Source organism: Numida meleagris, chromosome 26 (assembly GCF_002078875.1).
Source record: "Numida meleagris isolate 19003 breed g44 Domestic line chromosome 26, NumMel1.0, whole genome shotgun sequence".
NCBI classification, from domain to species: Eukaryota; Metazoa; Chordata; class Aves; order Galliformes; family Numididae; genus Numida; species Numida meleagris.
The window spans coordinates 3,630,664-3,655,111 of NC_034434.1; the positions used below are offsets into that span (position 1 = coordinate 3,630,664).

At 50.8% G+C, this 24,448-nt stretch overlaps 1 protein-coding gene across 5 annotated transcripts; it reads left to right on the top strand.

Annotated features, from left to right (window-relative positions):
* Positions 138-24,397, top strand: CDK12 (cyclin dependent kinase 12). 5 transcript variants are annotated; one of them, XM_021378126.1, is made up of 14 exons: positions 138-1,789; positions 7,030-7,914; positions 11,667-11,843; positions 12,820-12,959; positions 13,609-13,779; positions 14,219-14,408; positions 15,260-15,316; positions 15,409-15,510; positions 16,596-16,673; positions 17,156-17,272; positions 17,897-18,028; positions 18,806-19,020; positions 20,662-21,111; positions 23,237-24,397. In XM_021378126.1, the coding sequence occupies exons 1-14, from the start codon at positions 738-740 to the stop codon at positions 23,911-23,913; spliced, it is 4,443 nt and encodes a 1,480-aa protein (XP_021233801.1). In that variant the 5' UTR covers positions 138-737; the 3' UTR covers positions 23,914-24,397. The 5 variants fall into 5 exon arrangements, with proteins under 5 accessions (XP_021233801.1, XP_021233803.1, XP_021233802.1 ...); XM_021378128.1 differs by having other exon boundaries at positions 23,264-24,397; XM_021378127.1 differs by having other exon boundaries at positions 20,665-21,111.

Below are 24,448 nucleotides of genomic sequence, written 5' to 3' on the forward strand. Positions count from 1 at the left end.
TGAGGGGCGGGGCCTGAGCAGAACGCCCCGCCTCCCCGCGCTGAACGACCTTCCGAGCGCTGATTGGCGCGGAGGGGCGGAGCGCGCATGCCTCGATAAAGAGGTGTCTGTACGGAAGGGGCGGGGTGTTGTCCGCTCCCCGTGCCTGAGTAAAGTTCGTTCGCGGCTCTCGCGAGACGACAGTGCGCGCGCGCATTCCCCTCCGCCTTTCCTCTTCTCATCGCTTGAAATCTCGCGGGGGAGGGCTCAGGTTGGCTCTCGCGAGAAGCAGCCGTTATCTCGCGAGAGTTGGCGGGTGCCCCCCTTGGCCGCGGAGCCGTTTCGCTTTGGGAAGTGAGCGGGGGGCGCTGGGGCCGGGCCGGGGCGGCGGGGCCTAGGGCCGCGCGGTGGGGCCCGGTGCTGAGGGTGGGGACAGGGCGGGAGGGGACAGGGCGGGAGGGGAGGGATCGTGGGCCCAGGTCCCGCCTTCCCGGGGCTCCCCCCGCGGCGGTGCTGCCCTCCGGGCCTGGGCCCCTCGGATGAGGCGTTGAGGCCCGGTGCCCTTCCCCGCCCCTCCCGGTTCCGCTCCCTGTTCTCCTCTTCCGCCCCGCGCTCTCCGCCCCGCTCCCCATGCAGCAGGGGGTGCCGGCGGCAGGGGGGCGGTGAATGGTGCGAACAGAGGGCGCTGAGGGAGTTTGAAGTTCGGGGGTTTTGGAGGAGTGCTCCCCCTCCCCCTGTCCGAGCACAGTGGAGGAGGAATGCCAAACCCGGAGAGACATGGGGGCAAGAAGGATGGGGGCGGCGGGGGGGCCTCGCAGCACGCGGCGGGCAGCGGCAGCTCCAACAGCAAGGAGAGGCACCGGCCGGCTTCCAGGCACAAGAGGCACAAGTCCCGGCACTCCAAGGAGTCACCATTGGCGGCCCAGGAGACGGCGGCACCCCTGGGCGCTGTGATCAAACCGCTGGTGGAGTACGATGACATCAGTTCGGATTCGGACACCTTCTCGGATGATGTGGCCCTCAAGTTGGACAGGAGGGAGAACGAGGAGAGGAAAGCGGACCGGAGCGAAAGGACGCAGAAGCACCGGCACCACCAGCACAAGCGCATCCGTGAGCTGATGAAGAGCAAACAGGCAGAGAAAGAGAGGAAGTTGGAAAAGAACCTGGAGGCCTCCAGCAGGTCCAGGTCTACCAAGGACAGGGTATCGGGATCCTCCAAGAGACTGCTTGAAAGCGAGGAGCACCCGAAGGCGCTGTCCTCAAAGAGCAGCAACAAGGAGTCCCGCTCAGCCAAAGCGCACAAAGAGAAGTCCAGGAAGGATCGGGAGCTCAAGTCCAGCCACAAAGAGCGCAGTAAAAGCCATCGGAAAAGGGATGCTCCCAAAAGTTATAAAACCGTTGATAGTCCAAAACGGAAATCCAGAAGTCCCCACAGAAAATGGTCGGACAGCCCTAAATTGGATGACAGCCCTTCTGGAGCTTCCTACATCCAGGAGTATGACCTCAGTCCGCCCCGCTCTCATACGTCCAGTAACTACGATCCCTACAGGAAGAGCCCCGGCGGCTCATCACGTCGGCAGTCCATCAGCCCACCCTACAAGGAACCCGTGGCCTACCAGTCCAACACGCGGTCTCCCAGTCCCTACAGCCGGAGGCAGAGGTCCATAAGCCCCTACAACAGGAGGCGCTCCTCGAGCTATGAGAGAGGGAGTGGATCGTACAGCGGGCGCTCACCGAGTCCCTATGGCCGAAGGCGCTCCAGCAGCCCTTTCACCGCCAAGCGCTCCATGAGCCGAAGCCCCATAGCCAGGTGCGTGCCCTCCACGGGGACTTCTTCCTCCTGGGGAATGGGGAGGGAGTGGGGGAAGAAGATGCCTTGGGGTGGCTGGGTGTTAACTCCCCCTCTGCATCTAGATTGGGCCTGCTCTGGAGCAACGCCACGATTTGGCAGCGCAGTGCTTGGTGTGCAGTTGCTCTGGGCAGGTTTGTTGTTGTTTCCTGCAGAGTGGTGTTCGTACTTGAGGAAACACCTCCTGGCTGGCACCGAGCAGCATCCATGTTGGCTCCCAGCAGTGGCCAGGGACAGAGCGAGCCCCAGGGATTGAGTTACGCTCACCTCTGGAGGTGGCCCCCTGGCAGGGGGGGGAGCTCCGTGCAGCACAGGGCCCGGATGCACCTCGCTGCCGTGCAGCTCGGTGGGAGGAATGCGTTCACCTCTGCTGGAACCCCTTATCTGTTTGCTGCATATGGAAATCTGATCACGCTCTTCAGGAGGGTTGTCTGTGTTCTGTGTGTGTTTTGCTCTTTCTGAACTGACTTTTTTTTGTTTTCTCTCCCCAAATTAGATGACCACATGTAAACTCCATCTTTTCAGCCTAAACTTTCTTTTCTCAGTACTTGAGTTACTTCTATCCCTTCTGAAATTGGGGCATTCTGGAAAAGCAGGTAGAAATCATCTGCATTTTGTCTTTCTTTAGACGGTAAACTTGCTACAGAAGGAAAGTATTATTTGAAGGTGGTGTTAACTCTGTTTTGTTTCAAATGTTCATTAATCTTCCTGTTACGTACACAAATACGTGGCCTAATGTTGTATTTTCTTTCTAGCTTCAGATTCTGTTAAGTGAGTTTCCTGTTGTCACCATGGGTGCTGCGGAGCTTTGGTTGTAGCTCCATAGCAATTAAGATGTGACCTGGAATGTAATAACTATAGAACTGCTCTGCACTGTGCTGCATCGTCTGCTCCACATAGGAGCTGTCTCTAGGATGTGCTTGTGAGCAGTGGGTCCCAATTGCTTGGGGGTTCTCGAGTTGAGCCTGTACTCTTAGAGCTTTTCCCTTGAGGAATTTTGTTGTCCATGGGGCAGTCAAATTATTGCCTTTGTCTTCACTGTGAGAGATGTATTGTTTCTAGCTTCCTGGAAGCTGTTAAGCAAAATCTGCCAATTCTTGTATGATTTTTCAAAGCAGAAGTTATCCTGGCCCTCTCTTAAATCTGAGAGGTAATGAGGGATAGTCCTCGACATCTCTTTTTCCTCCCCTCAGTCCTTTCTGCCACGGTGGCACAGGTCTTGGAGGCTATTTGCTAATGCTTTTGGAAGAGTAAAACCAGCAGGTATACTTCATGGTATGATTGTGTTCTGTGGCATCTGTTAAATGTCCACTTTCAGTCCTATGCAGGAGGAGTCCCACCTGGAAACTGAAGTGTGTATGAGAGGTCCTGTCCCCAGGTTGTTCTGTTGCACTTCCCCACCCATAGCTAGCTCTTTTTGTAAATGGCTGGTTGCATCTGTCTTGAGAAATCAAGCTGCTATCTTTTCCTGATCTTAATTATGGGAGCAACTTGGAAGCACTCTGTGCTGCTCCTCTGAACTCGCATACTCATGCAAGAAACTTTTTGAGGGTATCTTTGATTCACTGATGAAATGCTCGGAACCCCCAACCAAAACAGATTCCAAAGGTTGCTTACTGTTTACGCTTGGCTTGTATCAAGTTCTCTGGGTCTCTGACTTCAGTTGGTTGCCTGCTGCTCTTCTCACTTTCCTGAGCTGATAACTCTCTGTATGATGCGTCCCTGTAAAGCAGAATGAAAACTGATGTATCGCACCTTCAGAAAATACTCTTCTGAAGTGAATCCTAGTAAAAGGACGGAGGGAATTTAATGTGTTTTCCATATATGAGGCAAACTTTAAGTTATAATTCACGTGTTGGTTTTGCTTCGCTGAGCTCGCAGCCTGTGCACTGAAGCAGTTGGTGTAAGTTTATGGTCAGATGGCTGTGCCAGGAGTCACAGATGCTCCCAGCTGGCTGCTGCCGCCCCTCCAAGGCTGCTGAGGAGCTCACCTGCAGGCAGAGCTCAGCTGAGCTCCCTTCCCAGCACCTCTGAAGTTGGCTTTGGTTGGCTGCTGCAGATGAGAGTGAATGGAGGCAGCTGAGTGCCCCGAGCAGCCGGTGCTGACCGCTGGTTACTTCTGCTGGCCTCTGCAGAGGGAGGGGAGTGGCTGGGAAAGGGAAGCATCTTAAACTGGCACACTCACACAGTGAACACCTGACTGTGGCTTAGGTCCTTCAAAGGAGGTAACACAGGCTTTTCTGGGGCACTGCATTATTTCTGCTGGCTGAAAATACGAGTTTTTTTAGTTTGTCTTAGTGCATTCTGTGTTTTCTTTAATCTCCATGTCCAATCTACAGTGTTAGGAAACTGAATCAAAGTGCTGTGCTGGTTGGAGAGAATACAGAATGTTTGCATTTCAAATGGCTATGCAAAACAACTTGCTTTCAATTGAGGAGAAAATAGGGATGATTTGGTCAGCAGGGAAAATAACAGATGTGGTTTGCCATTCCTTGTTGTTGTTGCAGCTAAAACTAGAAGGAAAAAATTCCGGAGTCGTTGAGCTTGCTGAAGGTGGGCTGTGCTCTTGCTAAGTATAGCAACCAAGTGTCCATGTGTGCACATGCTGCAGGCATGGGTCTGTGGGGCAGCGGCCTCTGCGTGGCTCAGGGTTGTTGGGCATGCAGGAATAAGCAGCCTTTGGAGCTTCTTTCTTGAGCAATTAGGAGAATGAGCTGTGCAGTCTGACATCGTGGGTACCACTGCCCTCAGCTCTTCTGTCGTGGCTTGCAGCAGTGCTGTCTCCAGGTGTTCCTAGGAGTTTGAACCGTGAGGGATATGGGTATACGTGCATGTGGAGGCTCCTGCCCAGTGCTTCAGCGCTGACAGCTGCTAACTCTGGTCGTTCTCACAGTGTGAGATCTGGGGGGGTTCCAGTGTGCCCTCCTCCGAAGCCTGTTCTAACTTTCTGATTATATTGGAGAAATTAATAATGCGTTTTTCAATGTGGATTTTTTAAAGGATTCATCATCGTCGACAACTTCATGCTAATTCACAGTCAGCATGGTTACTTTCTCGTGTCTCTGATTTCCAGTGCTTAAGAGACAACAAGGTGTTCTTTAACTCCAGAGCACTTTTATCCAGTTGGAGATCTGCACGTAGGGCAGAACTGCTGCGTGCCCATCCCTGCTGGTTGCAGCAGCGTAAGCTGTGGAGAGGTGCTAGCTCCATGAGGTCCCAGGGCTCCAAGGGCCTGCAGATGGAGCCTTGGGAACATCCTCACAGAGAGCAGGAAGCTTCCTTAGAAAGCAGTTCCTTATTTCCTTGGCGTGTTTTCTGCTTGTGTATAATAACTACGGATAACTGAAGAGAAGAAGGGCGAGTGGTGCTTGTAAGTGAGGGTAAGAGGCAGGCAGGCTGCAGGGGGGGGGGGCAGCGAGGGCTGTGGGCTGGCTGCTGGGTTCACCCTGCCTTCTGGTGGCCCTGCAGGTGGCTGTATTCCTACGTTAACACCATGGCATAGACGGTTAAAAAAGAGTGTTCATGCAGAAGTTTGCTTTGTGTGCTATCTGTTTCAGAATGTGGCTCTGCAAGCAGTTGAATGGGTGTAACTGATGAGGGTAATCACGTGGGTGGGTGGGAGACGGCAGGAGGGTGAGTGTTGGTGAGCCTTTAACAATCTATCTGGGAGAACTGCAGTAGGGAATGCTAACCCTGGTACTGCTTGTGGTTGCAGGAAGCTACATCCGAACAGGATCCATTAGGGATGTGTTCCTTAGCCTGCAGATCTCTTTGGGCATAGTGAAAACGTAGTGGCATTTTCAGCTCGGGGCAACATTGCTGGTGAGCAGCTATCCAAGCATCAAGCTGTGCCGGAGACAGTTAATTCATCAAGGAGAAACCTTGGAAAAAGCCATGATCCCGAGGCAGCACCGCGGAGCAAGGACTGCATACCGTGACTGTTCTCTGACCACAGCTGGCTCGAGATTTGGGCTTGTACTTAATGGTGGGGGTGAGATGCCTGCAGTCAGGGTAGCGAGGGCTCTGCAGGAGACCCTTCAGCTGGACCCTGGTAAGCAGCATCTACGTTGGGCTGACTCCAATGTAGTTGAGTTGGAAGCTCAACTGTTCTCCAGTTGAGCTTCCAAACTTTTCTAGTACTAACTCGTGGAGCAGCATACGCAGTTTAGATCTTCACTGTGCAGCCACAAGTGAGCTGGCATCTACAGCGTTGAAAGCTGCTCGTTTTTCTATAACTACTGTATTTTCAAAGCTAGATATGCTCCCAGTAATTAATCGTGGAATAAAAATCACTTTTGAGCGTATTTTAGATCAGATGCTGTGAATACTGTAGGAGAAACTCTCACTTTCTTGTTGGCTAACACAACTTCTCAGCATGCCTTTATTTAGTTCTATGGTAACTGCAAAATCCTGGTTCCTCCCTGAGCGGAAGCAGCAGCTCTGTCTCACAGTAATTGAGAGCATGCACTGGAACTACCAGTTTCCAGTTCCATTTTGGTTTTAATCTCATTTCTCTGTCAGCCCCCAGCATGCTGTGTGTACCCCAGCACTGTGAGGTGCTCTGTGTTTCTTCCTGCTATCACAGTGCAGGTTTGCAGCTGAGTTTTCTCTTTCTGCAGGCGCACCAAGGTAGAGCCCCTCTGTTGCAGGTGAAGACTGAGCCCCTCTGAACATACCTCAAACAGAATTAAAAGTCGTCTTTTTTTTATTTTTCTTTCTGAATCACAATATGCAAATGTAAGTTCTGATGGTGGTAAAAGAACCAGGGGAAGAATTAGCTTGAAGTGAGACGTTTCCTGAGGCGGCGTTCCCGTGGGGGCAGCCGTATTTTTATCTGTTGTTTCCTCTAAAGCTGTACATAATTACTATGAAAGATTTGTAAACTGCCGCCTCGTAATCTCGACTGAAGTCTTCTGTTTGGTGCCTGCAGCTGTGATCTCATCTCTACCTGGAGGCTTGTCCCATCTTCTCCCCTCGTTTCCCTTACGGGTACGGCTGTGAGGGTGGGCTGGGCGCTGAGCTGGAGCTCTCACTGCTCTGCTCAGCGATCTGGTTTCTCTGTCTTTATTCTCTCCTGGCAGGTGTGACGGCCTGGCTGAGCGGAGCTGACCGGTAATGGATCCGTGGTGTTTCATAGAGAGCTGTTGACATTGGGGGCAGCTCAGGGATGTTCTGTTTCATTTCTCTTCTTCTGCTCGCAGGAAGTCTGTGAAGTCCCGAAGCCGAAGCCCGGGATATTCAAGACACTCATCATCTCACAGCAAAAAGCAGAGGTCTGGCTCGCGCAGTCGCCATTCCAGTATATCACCCACGAGGCTGCCCCTGAACTCCAGTCTGGGGGCAGAGCTCAGCAGGAAGAAAAAGGAACGAGCAGCAGCGGCAGCAGCGGCTGCGAAGGTGGATGGGAAGGAGGCGAAGGGCTCCCCTGTTTTCCTGTCTAAGAAGGAGAACAGCTTGGCTGAACTTAAGGAATCTGGAACAGAATCTAAAAAGGTCATCAAAACTGTTAGGTCTGAAAAATCATCTTCAGATACAGAATTAGTGAATTTACTGTGTTCAAATGCAGAGACTAAAGCACCTGCAGAGACGACGAAAACCAAGGCGGAGGAGAACTCGGACAGGAAACATCCCGTTCCAGTTAGAGATTCAAAACAGCCGGGAACAAAAGACTTGAAGCCTGTAGCAGTGACAGAGGACCTTCGATCTCCAAAGGAGATGGACACAGCAGAGAAGGAGATTCCACCCCCGCTGCCCTCGATAAAATCACCTCCTCCACCTCTGCCGACAACCACACCTCCGCCTCCGACTCCACCGCTGCCACCTTTGCCTCCGTCACCTGCCGTTCCGCCTTTGCCTCCATCCCAGCATACTCCCGTTCAGGTCCCTCCTTCAGCCCCAACGTCTTTGCCATCTTCTTCCCACCCAAGGACGTCTACTTTATCCTCTCAGGTGAACTCCCAGTCCTCTGTCCAAGCCGCTACAAAAACACAAGCGTCTGTCACGGCTGCTATCCCACACCTGAAAACTTCAACGTTGCCTCCGCTTCCGCTCCCCCCTATTTTAGTTGGGGAAGATGACTTGGATAGGTAAGGTCACGCTCAGGTCCTGTTTGTGTTTCCAGGCACAGAGTTACGAGCAGGAAGGTTCTGGTGGTCGGTTTGATGGCTGCTGGCTTGTCCTGCAGAGTGCTTTCAAGACTGTCCTATTGCATGGCCGCTCCTGGCTTTGGCTTGTCAGCTCTTTGTGGAGGCTTCTGTCATCCTGTGTAGCACATGTCACACACTGTCTCACTGAGGAGGGGAGGGTTGGCTGCTCTTAATGCTAGCTGGTAAAAATTTCACATCGCTTTGGTTTTATTTATCACAGTAATGAAGCACGGATCCAGAATTAAGGGCCCCTTTGCGTTGCAGCCATTTGCACAAAATGCTTTTTTAATTTAATTTGCCCCAAACCTCTACTTAAGTAACAGAAAAGACCTTAACAATTCCAGCACAGGAATATGGCTTAGAGCTAATTCTGGTCCAAATTCATACAGTGTGCAGGCCGTGCCCATGTGTTAAAAAAAATAAAAGGCATTGATTCAGCTTAAGTTTTGATTACTTAAGCAATGAGTATTTGATTAATCATTAAGAAGTAGGTATTGTTTGTTTGAAAACAGGGGAGTGAAACTGCACCAGCTTCAACTTTTTTGTCTAAAAATACATATAATGTGTCCAAGAGCTGAGATCTCAGGAGATGAGTAGATGCTAAGTTGTGGCTGCAACGTTTGCAGCTGTAACTGGCTCCCGTCCCTCTCTTACGTGCAGTGTGCCCTCTGTCTTGATTGCATCCTGCATGTGTAGTGGCATTGCAGCGTAAGCTTGGAGTGAAAGGAAACCCTTCCTCCTATCACTTCTAATCAGAACGTGCAGACTTAATCCTGTCCTGTAACTGTATATCTTGCTGCTCTGGGTTTTGGCTGGCAGTAGCTTCTAATACCAACTTGTCTGAAGAAACCTGCTCTGCTTTTTTATTTTCTTGTTATTTTTTAGGAGGGGGGTGGGGACACTTTTTTCTTGCGTGGCTTTTTCCATCAGGCCACCGCTGATTCTGGATTTTGCTTAGCCTGGAGTTCCTAGCTGCTTCTGTATCTCTCCTATCGTTACCAAGATGTATTGGGGATCTCATCTGTTAGTACAGCGTGTTTCTTAACAAATTGGACATTGCATGATAGTTATGATTACCCTGGGGTGTAAGTGAACACAGCGTGTTACATTTTTTGATTCATTTAAAGGATTTTCATGGGTTGCCCTGACATCAGTGTAAGCGAGGCTAATGCTGCCACTGTGATCAACATAGAAGTTAGACCTGGGCTCGTTCATGTTGCCCTTCCTCAGCTGTTCAGTGTTGCTCAGCACATATCTATTTAGTTTAAACGTGCATGGGATGAGCAGTACCTTGTAGGAGATGGCAGGTTTTTCCAGCTCCAGTGCTGTGTTCTCCCATCTCCGACCACAGAAATGGTTCTGCAGGTGCTGTGTGTTTTATTTTCAGCCACTCGCATCTGCAGCTCTTCTTCCCACCCAGGTGTAGCTTAGCTCTGCAGAAGCTGTGTCTCTGAACTTGGGAGCATGGATGAGGTACCACTGCCTGTTAGACACAGGGAGTGGATGCAGTGAGCCATGAGAGGATGGGAATTCCCACATTGTCTGCCGAGTGGTAGCTGCATGCAGCACTGCCCATGACAGAAGCTCACTCTTAATCCCTGACTTTGTACTTATGAGCAGATCTTCTTAAACATACTGTTGTTTATATGTGCACAGACTAGGAAAACACTAGGCCCTGTTAAGTGTAGGATTTGGGAACAGGCTCTGAGGTGACCAAGTACGAGCCCACCTCCTTCACTTAAAGGCTCTTCAGCCCTTTCCTGATGCTTGCCAAGCTCCCAGGGACGATGTGCCTGTGCAGCATGGGGCTCCCCAGCAGCTGAGCTGTGCCATGGGTCACTCCCGCTTGCAGGAAGCATGGCAGCAGGAGGAAGCAGCCCCATTGAGAACCGAGCGGTATAAATGTCATCTATGTTTGTTTGACATTGCACCGAAACATCCATTTGCTTGCATAGGTTTCTGGGAACATCTGGCTGCCTTCACAGCACTAACATAGTTAAACATCCAGCCTGATTGCGTTCTCGCTGTTCTGGAGTGTGGAAGACAGGAGATAGCATCTAGGTGTCATATCAGGCGGTTGGCATCGTGCTTTATCATCCTTATGCTTGGGCAGCTCTGAAGTGCCTGTTTGGCTTCCTCACTTTAAAGAAATCCTGGTGAGAGGTCCAAATGTTCTGGCGGTAATTAAAGCTGTAGCGACCGGCTCATAGCGCTGATAGAAGGAGATAACGAAGCAGCTGTGAACGGCTAATAGATAGCGGCGTGTCCACGAGGATGTGCTGGCTGTGGGTCAGAGGGAGAGAAGGGAACCCAGGGAAGCGTGGGTGTCTGTGCACGGCTGTGCCAGCACACCTGTGCCCTTCCCAAGGAAGGCTTCTGAAGAAATTCGTATTTGATCTGCACCTGGAAAGAGATCGTGGCTTTGGGCCCTGTGCTAGGGCCCTAGTGTAGTGTATGCTGTAAGATATTTATGTAGCAAATCGCATGCCAAGTCAAGGTGGATTAAATGTGAAGCCAGGTAACTGCATTTTTGTTACTGCGAGCTTATGGTCTGTAAGAACTGGGCGTCAGATCAGGGTTTCAAATGCAGACATGAAATCAGTGAAGAAAGCAAGGCGTATGTGATCTGCTCTGTTTGAACACGGCTCCTCTCCTGACTTCCCAGGGCTGCTCTGAAGAAACCTCTCAGGTTTGCGGTGACTCCTGCTTTGGTGCAGTGCCCTGTCAGTGCCATCCCTCGCACTGAGGCTCCCAGGTATTGGGACTGAGGGTCAGTGCATACAGCTCTCCTGCTGTTTGCAGGACGTGGACTGCCCATAGCAGCACCCGCAGTGAAGGTTTTCCTCCCAAGGTGTGAGCGAGTGTGCCTCGTGTTCAGCTCTGCAGCTGAGCTGCGGCTTCTGTGGCAGAGAGATAAGATTACTCCCCATTCTTCCTCAGATGTCAGAGCTCAGTGCCTGGATGGTATCTTGCTTTGTCTTGCTTGCATCTTAACTAGACTTCGCAAGAGATTTCCAGGTAAACTTGGCAGTGTCTGCTAGGAAAATCAGAAAAACAACCTGCTTCCAGATGCTTATTTATGTGGAGGTCTCGGTGCTGCTGCTGACACGCAGCGAACCTCCCGCTGGCTGCCCAGGAAACAAGCCCTGGAATTGTTTGGATGGCTTCATTTTTCTGTGCTGGGATTTACATACAGGAGAATTCCTGGCTGCTCAGACCTAGGAATCCTTCCTGCCACACACCTACATGAGGGGGAAATGAGGCTCTGCTTTTGAGGCTCCTGCCAGTCTAAACCGAGCTTCTGATGCCATCCCTAATTTAATTTAAAAAAAATAAATACATTCTGAGCTCTCAATAATACGCACAAGTTAGAGCTCTGTTTCAGTCCTTGCTAAGAAATGAAGTGACTTCTGTAGGGGGGGTTTAGTTACAGTTGTTTGTGCAGCTTGAGCAAGTGCTGCTTGTTTTTTTATTTGAAGATGGGGTGTTCAAATGTAACGCTTTTCTTTCCTGATTTATTATTGTCAAATTTAAGACTGTTCTCTAATTTTACACCTTGCTATGCCGGTTTTGGCACTTAGGCTCCTAAGTTCATGCTCTCAAATAGAGAGCTTTTGTCCTACCGTAGGATTTTGTTTCCTTGTTACCTCTGAAGTCTGATTTCTGTATTGTGTCAACTTTTCGGAGTTTAGTCCAAAAGAGATTCTTCCTCCAAAACCTGTGAAGAAAGATAGAGAGCAGAGACCACGACACTTACTCACGGACCTCCCGCTCCCTCCAGAGCTCCCTGGAGGGGATCCATCTCCTCCTGACTCCCCGGAACCAAAGGCAGCCACACCACCTCAGCAACCCTTCAAAAAGAGACCAAAGTAAGGCTGGCTTTCTTTCTTCAGCTTTTCTGAGTTGTTGGGTTTTCTGTTTCTTCACACCGATGGCATTGTAGGTTTCTAAAGCTTTAAGGTAGTGCTGTGGTCCACGCTGGAACTCCAGAAGAGCTGACTGCGTGCCCGATGCGCTGCGTGGAGATTTGCTCTTCAAAGTGCAGTCACTTCTGAAATTGAATCTGGCAGCTGCTTTGCCAGCTCTCCCCACTGTCTGTTGGATGGAAAGAACACTGAATGGGCACTTAGAAATCCTCAGCCAGACTTAGTTGTGTTTTATTGCAGTTCTCCTGTCCTCAGACTGATGAGTGCTGTCTCCACTGAGAGAAATGCCATGTGGAAAATTGAAGTTCATATTCCTGGTTTTGTACGTTACCGTGTTTCTTGCGGGTGGTTTTGTATTTGGACCGCTCACAGTGGAAGGCCACTTGCCACCTATCTTAGAATTATCAGCACACCAACCTGGTAAGAGGAAGGTGTGGTGTATTTCTTGTGCCAAATGCAGGCAGCAGTTCAGCTGTGTATTGAAGCTGTGGCAGACTGTTGCCCTTCCCTTCATCCTTCCAATGGTAGAGATGGATGGAGTGTGTCGGGTTCTGATACTCAGCCACATCTACCCTGGAAGCTCTCAATCTTTTGACCTAACTGAAGCCTCTACACCAAAGAAACTTCCTGATGAGTATCCCTGCATAAAGCTCTTGGTGCTTCTAGGAGGGGGTTATTCAGAATAAAAGAATACAGAACATTCTTACTCAGGATAATAGAACTAAAGCGCATGATGAGATCGCTGTAGGAATCTGTGCAGTCACCTGCACGAGTGTGAAGACCAATTCTGTGTTTGTTTTTTAGGGTACAGCCAAAGCAGTCGAATGGAGGAGAGTGAGGGGTTGTGGGTGAGGTGGGGCACGCGGGTGTGTGACAGTCTGTTAGATGGGTGTGCAACAATCCTCTCTGCTTCTTTCAGAATCTGTTGTCCTCGGTATGGGGAAAGGAGACAGACAGAAAGCGACTGGGGGAAGCGTTGTGTGGACAAGTTTGATATCATCGGGATTATCGGAGAGGGGACGTATGGGCAGGTGTACAAAGCCAAGGACAAGGACACAGGTAAGGGCGCTGCGTGGCTTCAGGTTGACTCCACTTCTCCAAGGCCTTGTCACCGTGGGTGCACATAGAACGCTCCAGTGCTGGTGGTGGTGCCAGGGGACGATGGATACCTGTAAAACTTGAAGCAGCTCCAGTGCTGGAATGAAAATTTACATGGAGCCTTTTCAAAAGGGGCAAAAGAATAGAGGCTCTGACATGCTGCTCACTGAGCATCCAGCTGCCCTCTGTGCTTGTGGAGCTGTGTGCCCGGTGTGCACAACTTGGTGTGTGCTCAGCTGGCTGTAGCAGGCACAGCCGCAGGTGCTAACTGAGGCCCTGCTCTTTAAATGTGCCCTTGTTGAGTTTTATTGTGGCAGAGCTTGTAAAAAGGCCCGGAGCTGTGTCCGGGGTAATTTCAGTTCACCTTTCTGATTTTTTCACTGAAGCAAACTAGGGAGGAGCTCCGGTGTCATCTGCCTCGAGTTACTGGCGTGGTGACTTCTATCAGAGCAGCGTTAACACAAAATAGTTGAGTGGTAACTGAAGCAGCTCTTCTGTTCCTTAGTGGAGATGTTGACTGTGTCCATAGTTACTTCCAGCTTCCTGCTGGGAACCCACGGAGTTGTTCAGTGATGCATGCAGAGGCTCTGACACTGGCTCGTTCTGGCAGGTGAATTGGTAGCTCTCAAGAAGGTGCGACTGGACAATGAGAAGGAAGGCTTCCCCATCACGGCCATCCGCGAGATCAAAATCCTTCGGCAGCTGATCCACCGCAGCGTTGTTAACATGAAGGAAATCGTCACGGACAAACAAGATGCACTGGATTTCAAAAAGGACAAAGGTATTTGCTGCGGGGTGTGGTTTCAATTAGCCAAAAAGATGATGCAACGTCATCCGCTTGTGAACGGAAGACTGAAAATCCTTGTGTGTGTAGATGTGTCGTTGTGTTCCTCCTTGGTATGTGGTTCCAGCACGTTTGGTGTCTGGGTTTGACCTCACAGCAAAGGATAGATTCTGGTTAGTATGAGTTTTGACAATGCAGAGGTAGATGGAGGTTTAAAAGGGTGCATTGCATTTCTTCTTGTAGAGTCAGAAAAGCAGTTACAGTAAAAAGTGTATATAGGATGCATAGTAAACCCTGTGTGCATTAGAAAAAACACCAGCAGAACGCATTCAACAGCACACACAACAATGTTTCAATAAACTGAATGTACTTTCATTCCTCTTCTTCCCTCATCTCTCCTCTCTCATCTTAATTATTTCTTTCTGTATTATACCAGGTGCCTTTTACCTTGTATTTGAGTACATGGACCATGACCTAATGGGGCTGCTAGAATCTGGCTTGGTACATTTCTCAGAGGACCATATCAAGTCTTTCATGAAACAGTTAATGGAAGGTCTGGATTACTGTCACAAAAAGAATTTCCTTCATCGAGATATTAAGTGCTCCAACATCTTGTTGAACAACAGGTAACCTGGCAGTGATTTGGTTCTCACCTGGCTCTCCCCCCTGTGCTGCCCCTGGGTTCAGCTGAAGGCACCCAGTTGTTGTCTTCACCCTGAGTTACGCTCAGTGATAGGAGCTGTGTGTACACCACAGGAACACGATCTTGTGTGTTTCCACCAGTGGCGTGGCAGATAATTAAGTGGGAGGTTTCCTGGGTGCTGCTGTTGGCTGGGAGCACAGCTCCTGACACAAGGCCGAGCAGCCCTGGCTGCCTTCTGTGGAGCTTGCTGGTGGTAGCAGTCTGTCCACATGAGACTCTCTGCTGGCTTTTGTGTTAGCTTAAATTAAATGGGTCTCTTTGTGCCCTTCGTCTCCATGGCATTTTGGCAAAAATACTGTTTAGTGGAAGTGCTTGTATGCAGGGAAACCATCGAGGGTTAAGGTCGAAAGCAGCAGCTCTCCATGAATTCTCTCTCTTGTTTAGATAGCAGTGTTTGGCAGTAACGGTTCATCACAGAAGGCTTCACAGTGATTAATTTCTGTTAATTATCGAGATGTTATCTGGATAACCCTAAGAAAAGCTTGTGAGAATAATACTGCACATAACTGTATCCATGTGTCTGGTTCTCCTTCTGAAGGAATGTCTCTGGGACATCGATCCATTGGGATGACTGTGATAGAGATGGGACACAAGTATCGTGTTTCATTTCTTTGAGGCACTAAAAAGGATCTGAACAGCTAAAGCTGATGCAGCCAGAAGCCATTGCTGCTCAGTTAGGCCCTTCTGTTGTACTGAGGGATTTCCTTACCTTATACTGCTTGCAGAATGTGAGCCCAGCTGTGGTTCAAACCGGTGATTGTTTTTGTCTTTCAGTGGGCAAATCAAACTTGCAGATTTTGGACTTGCCCGACTCTACAGCTCGGAGGAGAGGTGAGGCATGGGGGGTGGGGGAATTAATAATTGCTCTTTGTAGGGGTTTCGTGGCTCTTGATGCCAGTTTACATTTGTGTGTTCCCTTCCAGCCGTCCATACACGAATAAAGTCATTACATTATGGTATCGACCTCCAGAATTGCTGCTAGGTGAGGAGCGTTACACGCCAGCCATAGATGTGTGGAGCTGTGGGTAAGTGCCTGGCTTCCATCCTCTGTCATGGCTGGGCTGGGAACCTCACGCATAGAGAGGATTTGCAAGGGGAGGTAGCCTTTGACTTGAGCTAATTCCTGAAACTGTCTCTGTTCCAACTAGGCACAGTGTTGTTAAAGAACACCTTTAAAGCATTCCCGTGCTATAAGTCAGCAGTGGCTGTCACCTAGCTAAAGCTAAACCTTCTAGTGAAAGCTCCTGGCGTAAGCTTCTTTTTGTGTTGGCATAGAAGTCAATATAAAAGGGAAGATAAAAGTATCCATTCTTCCTCTTTAAAAACAGAACCAGCTGACCTTTGCTGCTAACGTGCCGTTAAGATCAGGAGGAGTGACAAACCTCTTCTGGAGCTTAGTACACAAACAACAAAGACGTAGAAGTCAGGCCCTCCCAATTACTTTTGGAAATTTTGGCTGTGAAGTCCAGTTGCTATTCAGCGTCCTGTGCCAAATGAGTGGGGTTAGCCCAGCTCCAGCAGACAGGTGTCTGTATCAGTCTGCAGCTATCTTTGGCACTGCTTGTCATTCCTGCCAGAAGGCCTGAGGGTAGATGTTAAGGACTGGCTGAGTCAGAGCTGTCCCCTGTCTCGTTCTCTTTCCCTTACAGCTGCACAAATGTACGTGTGCATACAGTGTGTGTGTGTGTGTGTGCAAGGCTGTGTGCTGTGCTTGGCAGTGACCAGCAGCATACTGCCGACAGCTGAGGATATTTGGGCCAGCAGATATCCCCCAAATGTTGACAGTGGAGTTGGAAAGATAAGTGGGCTGAATCTGGAAGAAAATGAGATGCCTGCCTGTTTTTCTTATCATGCTATTAACACATCCTACTTTCCCTGCAAAGAGTTAAAGTGTGAAGCCTGTGACACGTTAACCAGACTAGTGAGTGTTATTTCCCAGCTGCGTGGAACTGGTGACTGTACACATAGGTTAGTTTGTCAGTTCTCAACTACAAGCCCTGATGCAAATAACTCTCCTTGGGCAGATCTGCTTCTGAACAGAAATGCTGCAGTGTTCAAACGATCATCCCAAGGGTTTTCTGTCGTGACCTCTTGCTTTTCCTCTTTCCAGCTGTATCCTCGGGGAACTGTTTACAAAGAAGCCTATTTTTCAAGCCAATCTGGAACTGGCTCAGCTTGAATTAATCAGGTAAAGCATTGCACATGCATGCCTATGAGAAAGAGGTGCTGCAGTAACTGCTCATGCACGTAGTTGCTGTATTATAAAAGCCCTCTTTCTCTAATCTGCCTGCAAAATAGGACCAGTAAATGACTGTAACTGCACACATGAGTAGCTAGGCATTTAGGTGTCCGTGCCTATCAGCCAAGTGTGTCTGCTAACGTGTGCACCTTCAGTAAACTTTGTAGCTAGTTGAGTGCAGAAATCATGACCTTAAGTTACATCTCACACTGAAAATTCAGTTTGATGGGTAGCTTGTAAGCTCAGGTGAGCATTTTTCCTTTTCCCGTTAACGCCTTTTTAACCTGAGGTTTATCTAATCCTTGTTAAAGTGTGCCCAGACCTAGGCTATGGGTACTGCATGTTGCTTGGGAAGGAAATGTCTTCACTTGAGCCAGTGACTCTTCTCACTGTTGCACCTGCTGATCATACTCTGCTTTTCTGGTTCTCAGCCGGCTCTGTGGGAGCCCCTGTCCGGCAGTGTGGCCCGATGTCATCAAGTTGCCCTACTTCAACACTATGAAACCGAAGAAGCAATACCGAAGGCGCCTGCGTGAGGAGTTCTCCTTGTGAGTTTCCACAGTAGAGAGGATGAGCAGCTGCGTGGGGTTGTGGCCTTCTGCTACGCTGTGTGACAGATCTGTGCTTTGGCTCCGGTCTGCCTGGCAGGATGAAGCAATGCTTCCCATCTCTACCTTCTGCCCTCAGGCAGCCCTCTCCGTGAGGGCTTTTCCCATTTGTGGAAGGCTGGAGTGGACTCACTGTGCATAAACTATCTCATCTGCCCATGGCTCCTTCCGGAGGGATTCCCTGCCTCTGCACACAGGGGATGCTCCTAGCGAGGTTCTTGCCTTGTCAGCCTGCACCTGGAGAGTGCACTTGACAGCATGGCATCCTCATGGTGCTGAGGCTGTCCTACTTCAGAGATGTGCTCTCTGGGGGGAAGAGTATAATTGTGTGATTATCTTGTGGGGTTTGCAGCAAAGTTGCTCTTTGTAAATGAGGAGGAATTAGACTAAAAATACTGCATATGTGTGGCTTGTTCTGATGGTGTCTTTGGGGCTGTGCATCACTTAGATATTTGTGCAGTCCAAATTTATTACTCTTGAGCATGAGGTGGCTCTCTGAAAGCCAGCTACTCCTCTCTTCAGAACAAGCCCTTAACTCAGCCATATTTTCAACTCTCTACACAGCATTCCTTCGTCTGCTCTCGACCTGCTGGACCACATGCTGACGCTAGACCCTGGCAAGCGCTGCACAGCAGAGCAGGCCCTGCAGAGTGACTTCCTTAAGGATGTTGACCTCAGCAAAATGGCACCTCCAGAGTAAGTTCCAGCTGGCATCCTTCCCTGCGGTGGGCTCTGCTAATGAACTTCAGGAAGGAGCCACTGGCTTGGTCTTGCCTTCTTGGATGGAGTTAGATTATGATTTCTGGATTTGTTTCTTGACTCAGCCCCTGGATTTGTCAGATGGCTGAGCAAATTGCTCTTGTGCTGTTTGGCTTTATTTTGGTTTTGTAAAGTTCAGCTTAATGCTTGTAAGGTGCTCCAAAACTGCTGGAAGGTATGAGAATAGCATGCAGCAAATCCCTGTCCTCTGTGCCGTGGAGGATGGGCCAGCCTTCTTGATGATGCTGCGTGTTAATTGGCTAGAAGAGCGCAACGCTGCTTGCTCAAGAGCCGCTATTTGCAGCTCTTTCCTCCCTGCTCAGTCAGGCAGACTATAAAACTCTGCTCTAGCTTATTTGCATGCAAGTATAGCAGTAGCTTTTGAGATTCCCATTTCCTTCAGGGTTATTAAAGGCAGCTGCTTTCTTCAAGCCACCATGCTCACAGAGCCCAGTGTAAGTTTGCTTGGGGCAGGAGGAGGTATATGGTAGCTAATCCGGTCCATTCAGGAGTGAGACTCCAGTGCAAATTACATGGCTCACGTGCAGTTGGGCTGCCTGGCATTCTAGCATTCACCCCTTCTGGGTTTAGTAGTATGGCTGCAATTAGAGAAACAACTGCGCTTCTCTTACAATTCTCTGATAACTTTCTGTTGTCTTCAAATCTGTTCTTGGTGCTGTGTTTTTTTACCTGCTGAGTCTTGTTCTCTTTCAGCCTTCCCCACTGGCAGGATTGCCACGAGCTGTGGAGCAAGAAACGGCGACGGCAGCGGCAGAGCGGGATTGCAGTGGAGGAGCCACCGTTATCAAAAGTTTCTCGGAAAGAAACTACCTCTGTTACAAGCACAGACACTGTCAAAAACAACAGCAGTCCTGTGCACCCACAGCCTGCCCAGCTCAAAACAGAGGCTGGTGCTGCAGATGCAGTAGGTCAGTGCCTTGTCTGGCCTGCAAAAGGCTCCTCTTGGTGTTACCTTCATGCTGTCTCCAGTTTGTAACGGGTGTGGGATGCTGGTGTCTCTCTTTTGAGGCAGTCTGAGTCTTTGACCTCTACTTCTACAGGAAGGGCGCTCCAGAATCTTTCTGCTCTGACTCTTTTTCTTGGCTGCAGAGCATTCTCTCTGGTCTTCAGAAGTTATATTATTGGTTCATATGCGTGCTTTCTCAGAGAATAATTCAAGGAATCCCTGAGTCTCTTTGAGCAGTGAAGTAACAGATAACAGGCTGGTGGGAACAGCCATCTAAACAATGTGCAAGCGAGCTGAAATTTGATCCTACTGGTCAAATATATAAAGATGAGGAGAAAAGACTAGAGGCTGACGGGCAAAAATGGATGTTGTTGCACATTACTTACTGAAGAGATCAGTTGGTCATAAGGACTTGCTTGTGCACTGCTGCCAAAATCACATTCAACATTCTCGCGTCCCAAAAATAGTTGGAGGGGGGAGGTATTTTGATTCTTGGGAATGTGGAGATATCTGAAGCTCCCCAGACCGTGCTGATTGTTCTCTAGAAGCCTTGCACAATGCCAGATAGGGCTGAAGATTCCTTTGTGTCAAACGTTCTACAGACGAGTAGCAAAGAAGACAGTTCTTGCTCCAGGGAATGCGCAATCCATGTGTTCAGTGAAACATGGCAGATGGACAAAAGGCACTGGTTGGATTAACAAACAGTCAGAGGAATGGTAGTAGTTGCCCACCAGTAAGGGGGCAGGGGGGGCTTAAGTAAGGGGGGGGGCTTAATTTGAAGCTCCTGAAACCAAACCCGTGCACCTTGCTTGCTAAGGAGTTTGACTTGCAAGGTCAGTGTGAAGGGACATCCTTGTCACTCAGGAGCCTCTGGTCCAGCATGGTGCAGAGGGGAGGTAACACCATTTAAAGATTGTGTTTTAGGCTGACCTGGCTGCTTGAAGGTCAGGACAGAGCCTTCTGATCCCAGGCCAGCTTTTAGAGCAGAATTGCTTTCTGCATGACCTATTTTTTTTGCTGCACCTGTGGAACACACCCTTCTTCCATCCCAAACAGGCTCTGTCTTGGGAAACATGCTTTCTAGTGCAGGAGGGAATGCTGCTCTGATTACGATGAGATGGGCTGAAGGCTTTCAGTCACATTCCTGAGCTGCCCTGACTGGTGTGGCTGCTCAGCAGTGTGATTCTTGGGATGCCCTCAGTTTACTTAGGGGAAGGTTTGGTTTGGCTGAGCTGGTTTGAACAAGCAGCTGTGTGTGGTTCTGTTGGTAGCAGACTCAGGGTTGGGGAGGGGGGGGGGGGGGCAGTGACAAAGCTTCCCTCTGCTGCGAACAGAGCAGTACTGAACTGTAGCCTTGGGTGAGTGCAGTGTGTGAGCAGTACCACGGGGTGCTGCTGCAGTGCTGTTCAGATCTGATCACGGGTTGGAGGGGGCAAGCTGATGGTGGAAATCAGAGCAAACTGCCTTGGAATCCCTCTGCAGCCTGCGTGCCTTCCCCAGGCCCATAGAGAAGAGGTGTTTGCTGGTGTGTGCAGCATCACCATTACGAACTGGTCAGACGCGGCGTTCCCTGACCTTTCTGTGATGTTTCTTGTGTTTCCAGCAGGCCTTGGAGAAATCACCCAGCAGCTGAATCAGAGTGAACTAGCTGTTTTACTGAACTTGCTGCAGAGCCAGACTGATTTGAGTGTCCCACAGATGGCCCAGCTGTTAAATGTACACTCTAACCCAGAGATGCAGCAGCAGCTGGAGGCTCTCAACCAGTCCATCAACGCTCTGACAGAAGCCACAACTCAGCAGCAGGAGTCTCAGGCAGCAGCAGCAGAGGAAGCCATAGAAGAGCCACCCACGGAGGCCCAGCCACCGGAGGAGCAGGTGACTCCAGAAGCAGCCGGTGCTCAGGGAGACATGCAGAACGTGCTGGCCGTTCTGCTCAGTCAGCTGATGAAGAGCCAGGAGCCGGTTATAACCCTGGAGGAGAGCAACGGGGAGAAGAGCAGCGAGCAGCGGGGGCCGAGAAAAACCCCTACAGTGCATCAGGAGGAAAGTACAGGTAAATAACCGTGAGCACTGCTCGTGCATCGTGAATGCCATTCACCTGGCTGAAAAAGCCAAGCTCCCTTACAAGTGCCTCTGGTTCAGCTGCGGCCAGGAGGAGCCGAGACATCCAAGAGCTGTGTCAGAGGGAGGATGGTGAAGCGGGGCGAGGGGTGAGGATGGGAGGAAGAAAGTGCTGGGTGCTAGAACGTGGCCAGGGTTTACACACCCGGGCAGGCTTCTTGCACGCTGCAGTTATGCAGATTTCCCTGTCTTACTCGTCCCGAATATTTTTTTTCCACCGTTACCTTCCTACTCTCTCAAGGAAAATTAAAAAAAAAAAAAAGAAAAAAAGTAGTAAAGAACACAAGAAGTGAAATATTGGAGAGCCCTGTGAGGGAGGGGTAGTGGCAATTAGGTGCACAGGTACCTGGCTTCAGCACGCCAGGGCTGCGTGTAGGGTTGATGTGTGAGTCCAGAAGTTGTGCAGCTTTGGAAGCTGAGGTTGTTGTCAAGCAAGTCAGGGGCCGTGCTTAAAGACCTGCCCAAAATGACCAGCGAGCTCGTGGATTACGTTTCCAGAGGTGAGTGTAAATGTCTCCATGTCTTTTTTTTTTTTTTTTCCCTGTTGATTTTTTGAATTATTAGCAACATCCTGTGACGACCTCACCAAATTCTAGAAGCGCCTCCTGAGTATGTCTCAGACTCTCCAGGGAGCCTCTTTTGGCCCGATACACAACTCCTCTGCAATGTAGCTGAACGTGCTGTGTTCTCGTGCCTTCAACACCCGCCCACCACAAGCCAGTTGTGATTGTGCTTTTTTTTTTTCTTTTTCTTTTTCTTTTTTTTTTTTTTTGCCCTAGTACTGGAATATAATTAGGTTATTGTAGAGCAGATTCAATGAAATAACGTTGTTCTCTGTTTATAATTATTTTAAATGCTGCGCTGTCCCCAGATCAGCTTGGCTTTAAAATTACCTGAAGATTGTTTTCTGGATTTAAATACAATCTAGTTTTAAAGTGGACTGATGGATACGGGTGGAGGGGTGGTCCTGGAAGACTACTGGTTTTCACAATAAAGTTTGACCTTTTTAATAACCACTTTTGCACATGATTTGAGGATCTGATTCGAACAAGGCGTTGGTGGCCTCTCACGTCATCGCCAGTAATGCCCTCATTGCCACGTGGCCGATGCTTTTGGTGGTGGGTGAGACCAAACCAGTGCAGTGGTGTTGCCCCGTGGGTCAGGGCTGGTTTCGTGAGCGTGGTCAGTGCACGAGGTGTCCCCTCCCGTGCCCGCTGTCACCCCTGGCCGTGGCACTGCCCAAGCAGGGGAGCGCCCCAGCTCTGCTCTCTGCTTTTCGCACCGTAACCGTGCTGCTTTGTTCTTCCCGCAGGGCGAAGGGGAGCTGGTGGGGATGCCCTGCGAGGGGTGCTCTTGTTCTGATAGGAGGGACCCTCTAGAACTAGGAGTTCTCGTTGCTTCAGGTCTGCTTTGGGGAGGGCGAAGCAGGGGGCTGACTTCCACGTGTCGCAGGGCAGTCGGTACGCTGCAGATAGCTGCGGGTTGAGATTTTTGGACTGTACGCTGACAAAAAGTGCTTCTTACCAAGGTCGTGGAACCAGCAAAACCCCCCGCGAGCGGAGAGGGGAACGTAGCACAGCTGGGAGCTCAGCGTGGCTGCAGACAGCAGCTGGCGCCGGGGGCCGGGGCTGCTTTCTGCCTTGCACCTCCTGCAGGGCACGCGGTGGCACGCGGTCGGTGCCAGGCAGCGCGGCACCGGGGTCCCTCTGCTTTCCAGGAACGCTGCTCCGCGCAGCTCTGCATCTGGCTGCCTCCCCGTTAGCCTTTGATCCGGGAGCAGGAATTCCCTCGGCGGGTGCCCATGTGTTAGGACAGCTGTTGCTGAGCGCTTGGGAGCGTGGGGGACTGGGGCGAGCGCGGGGAGCACGTTAATGAACGTGAGCGCTGATCCCGCCACGAGTGCCAGCTTTTAGAATTCTCCGCCTCTTTCCCAGCGCGTCCTGGAGAGCGGATGGTCTCGGCAGGCTGCTTGCTTTTCGTTTTACTTGGTAGAAATGTATTGATATCTGCTCGCGTGGTTGTTAAGATGTTGTTTAAAAGGAGTAACCCTTCCACAGCATGTCCTCCTCGCGTTCTCCCACCAGAGAAGAGGCCCCCCGAGCCCCCGGGACCGCCGCCGCCGCCGCCTCTCTCCGAAGCAGACCTCTCCAGCGCAGCCCCGGAGCTGAACCCGGCCGTGACCGCTGCTCTGCTGCAGCTCTTTTCCCAGCAAGAGGAGTCGCTGAGCCACGCCGAGCACCAGCCCGCCCGCTCCGCCGACTACGGCAGGTCCCACTCGTCCAGGACTTACAGCGCCGAGGGCTCTGATGGGGGATTCGGGGCCGAGGAGCTGAACTCTGGCCAGACGCTGCTGGAACCCTCTGCCCAGACTCTGGGGAAAAGCAGGACCTTCTTGGGCTCCGTGAGCCACCTCGGGGAGACGAGCAATTACCAGGGCATGGGCTCTGTCCAGTTCCCAGGGGACCAGGACCTCCGCTTCACCAGAGTCCCCGTGGCGCTGCACTCGGTCGGGCAATCCTTCAGCAAAACCGAGGGGAGCAACAACACGCTGGTACACCCGGAGGCCAAAATTCAAACCTACAACGAGCTGGGTGCGGGGACGGCCGGTTCCAGTGGGGCAGGAACCGGGCACGGTTGGGGAGCCCCGGCCCAGGCTGCGCCCTACGGGAAGGCGTTCCGCGGGCCGGGCCGGGTGCCCCCGCGGGGGGGCCGGGGCCGGGGGGTTCCTTACTGATGCTCATCCTCTGCCGTCGCCTCCCTCCCTCGCTTCCGACCGTAGCGACGTGATGTTGGCCAGGGCCGGCTCTCGGCCGCGCTCGGCTGCTGCAAAGCTCTCTGTTGCATCCCTCGCTCGCCCGGTGCCTCGCTGCAGTGCGCCGGCCAGACCTCTCGTGCTTGGTTAGCGACAATAAAACGGCGCTGAGCTTCCTGCCCTGAGCCAGCAGATGGTGGGGGAGCTGTTGAAAATGGGATGAACGGAACGAACCCGCCGCGGGGGGGGGAAGGAGGAAATAAAGCAACGAGGCGAGCGGGGCAGCGGTGCGGCGCGCAGGGAGGAGCGGGGCAGGGTTCAGGTAGGGCCAGGGGACAGCCTGGTTCCCAAAGCAGATTTCTTTCCTTTGTTTTTTTTTTTTTTTTAAATCCCCTTTAAAAGAAAAAAAAAATAGAATAAAAAATAAAAACGGAGCTGTTTGCTGCAGGGACACCCGGCTCGGGCTGCACTGTGTGCTCGGAGCTGTGTGTCCGTCCGTCTGTCCCCCCCCCCCCCC

Coding starts and splice junctions, on each gene's coding strand:
- CDK12 (XM_021378126.1), top strand. CDS start 738: ATGCCAAACCCGGAGAGACATGGGGGCAAGAAGGATGGGGGCGGCGGG. Junction 11,844..12,819: donor CCCTTCAAAAAGAGACCAAA/GTAAGGCTGGCT, acceptor TGCTTCTTTCAG/AATCTGTTGTCCTCGGTATG. Junction 15,511..16,595: donor ATAGATGTGTGGAGCTGTGG/GTAAGTGCCTGG, acceptor TCCTCTTTCCAG/CTGTATCCTCGGGGAACTGT.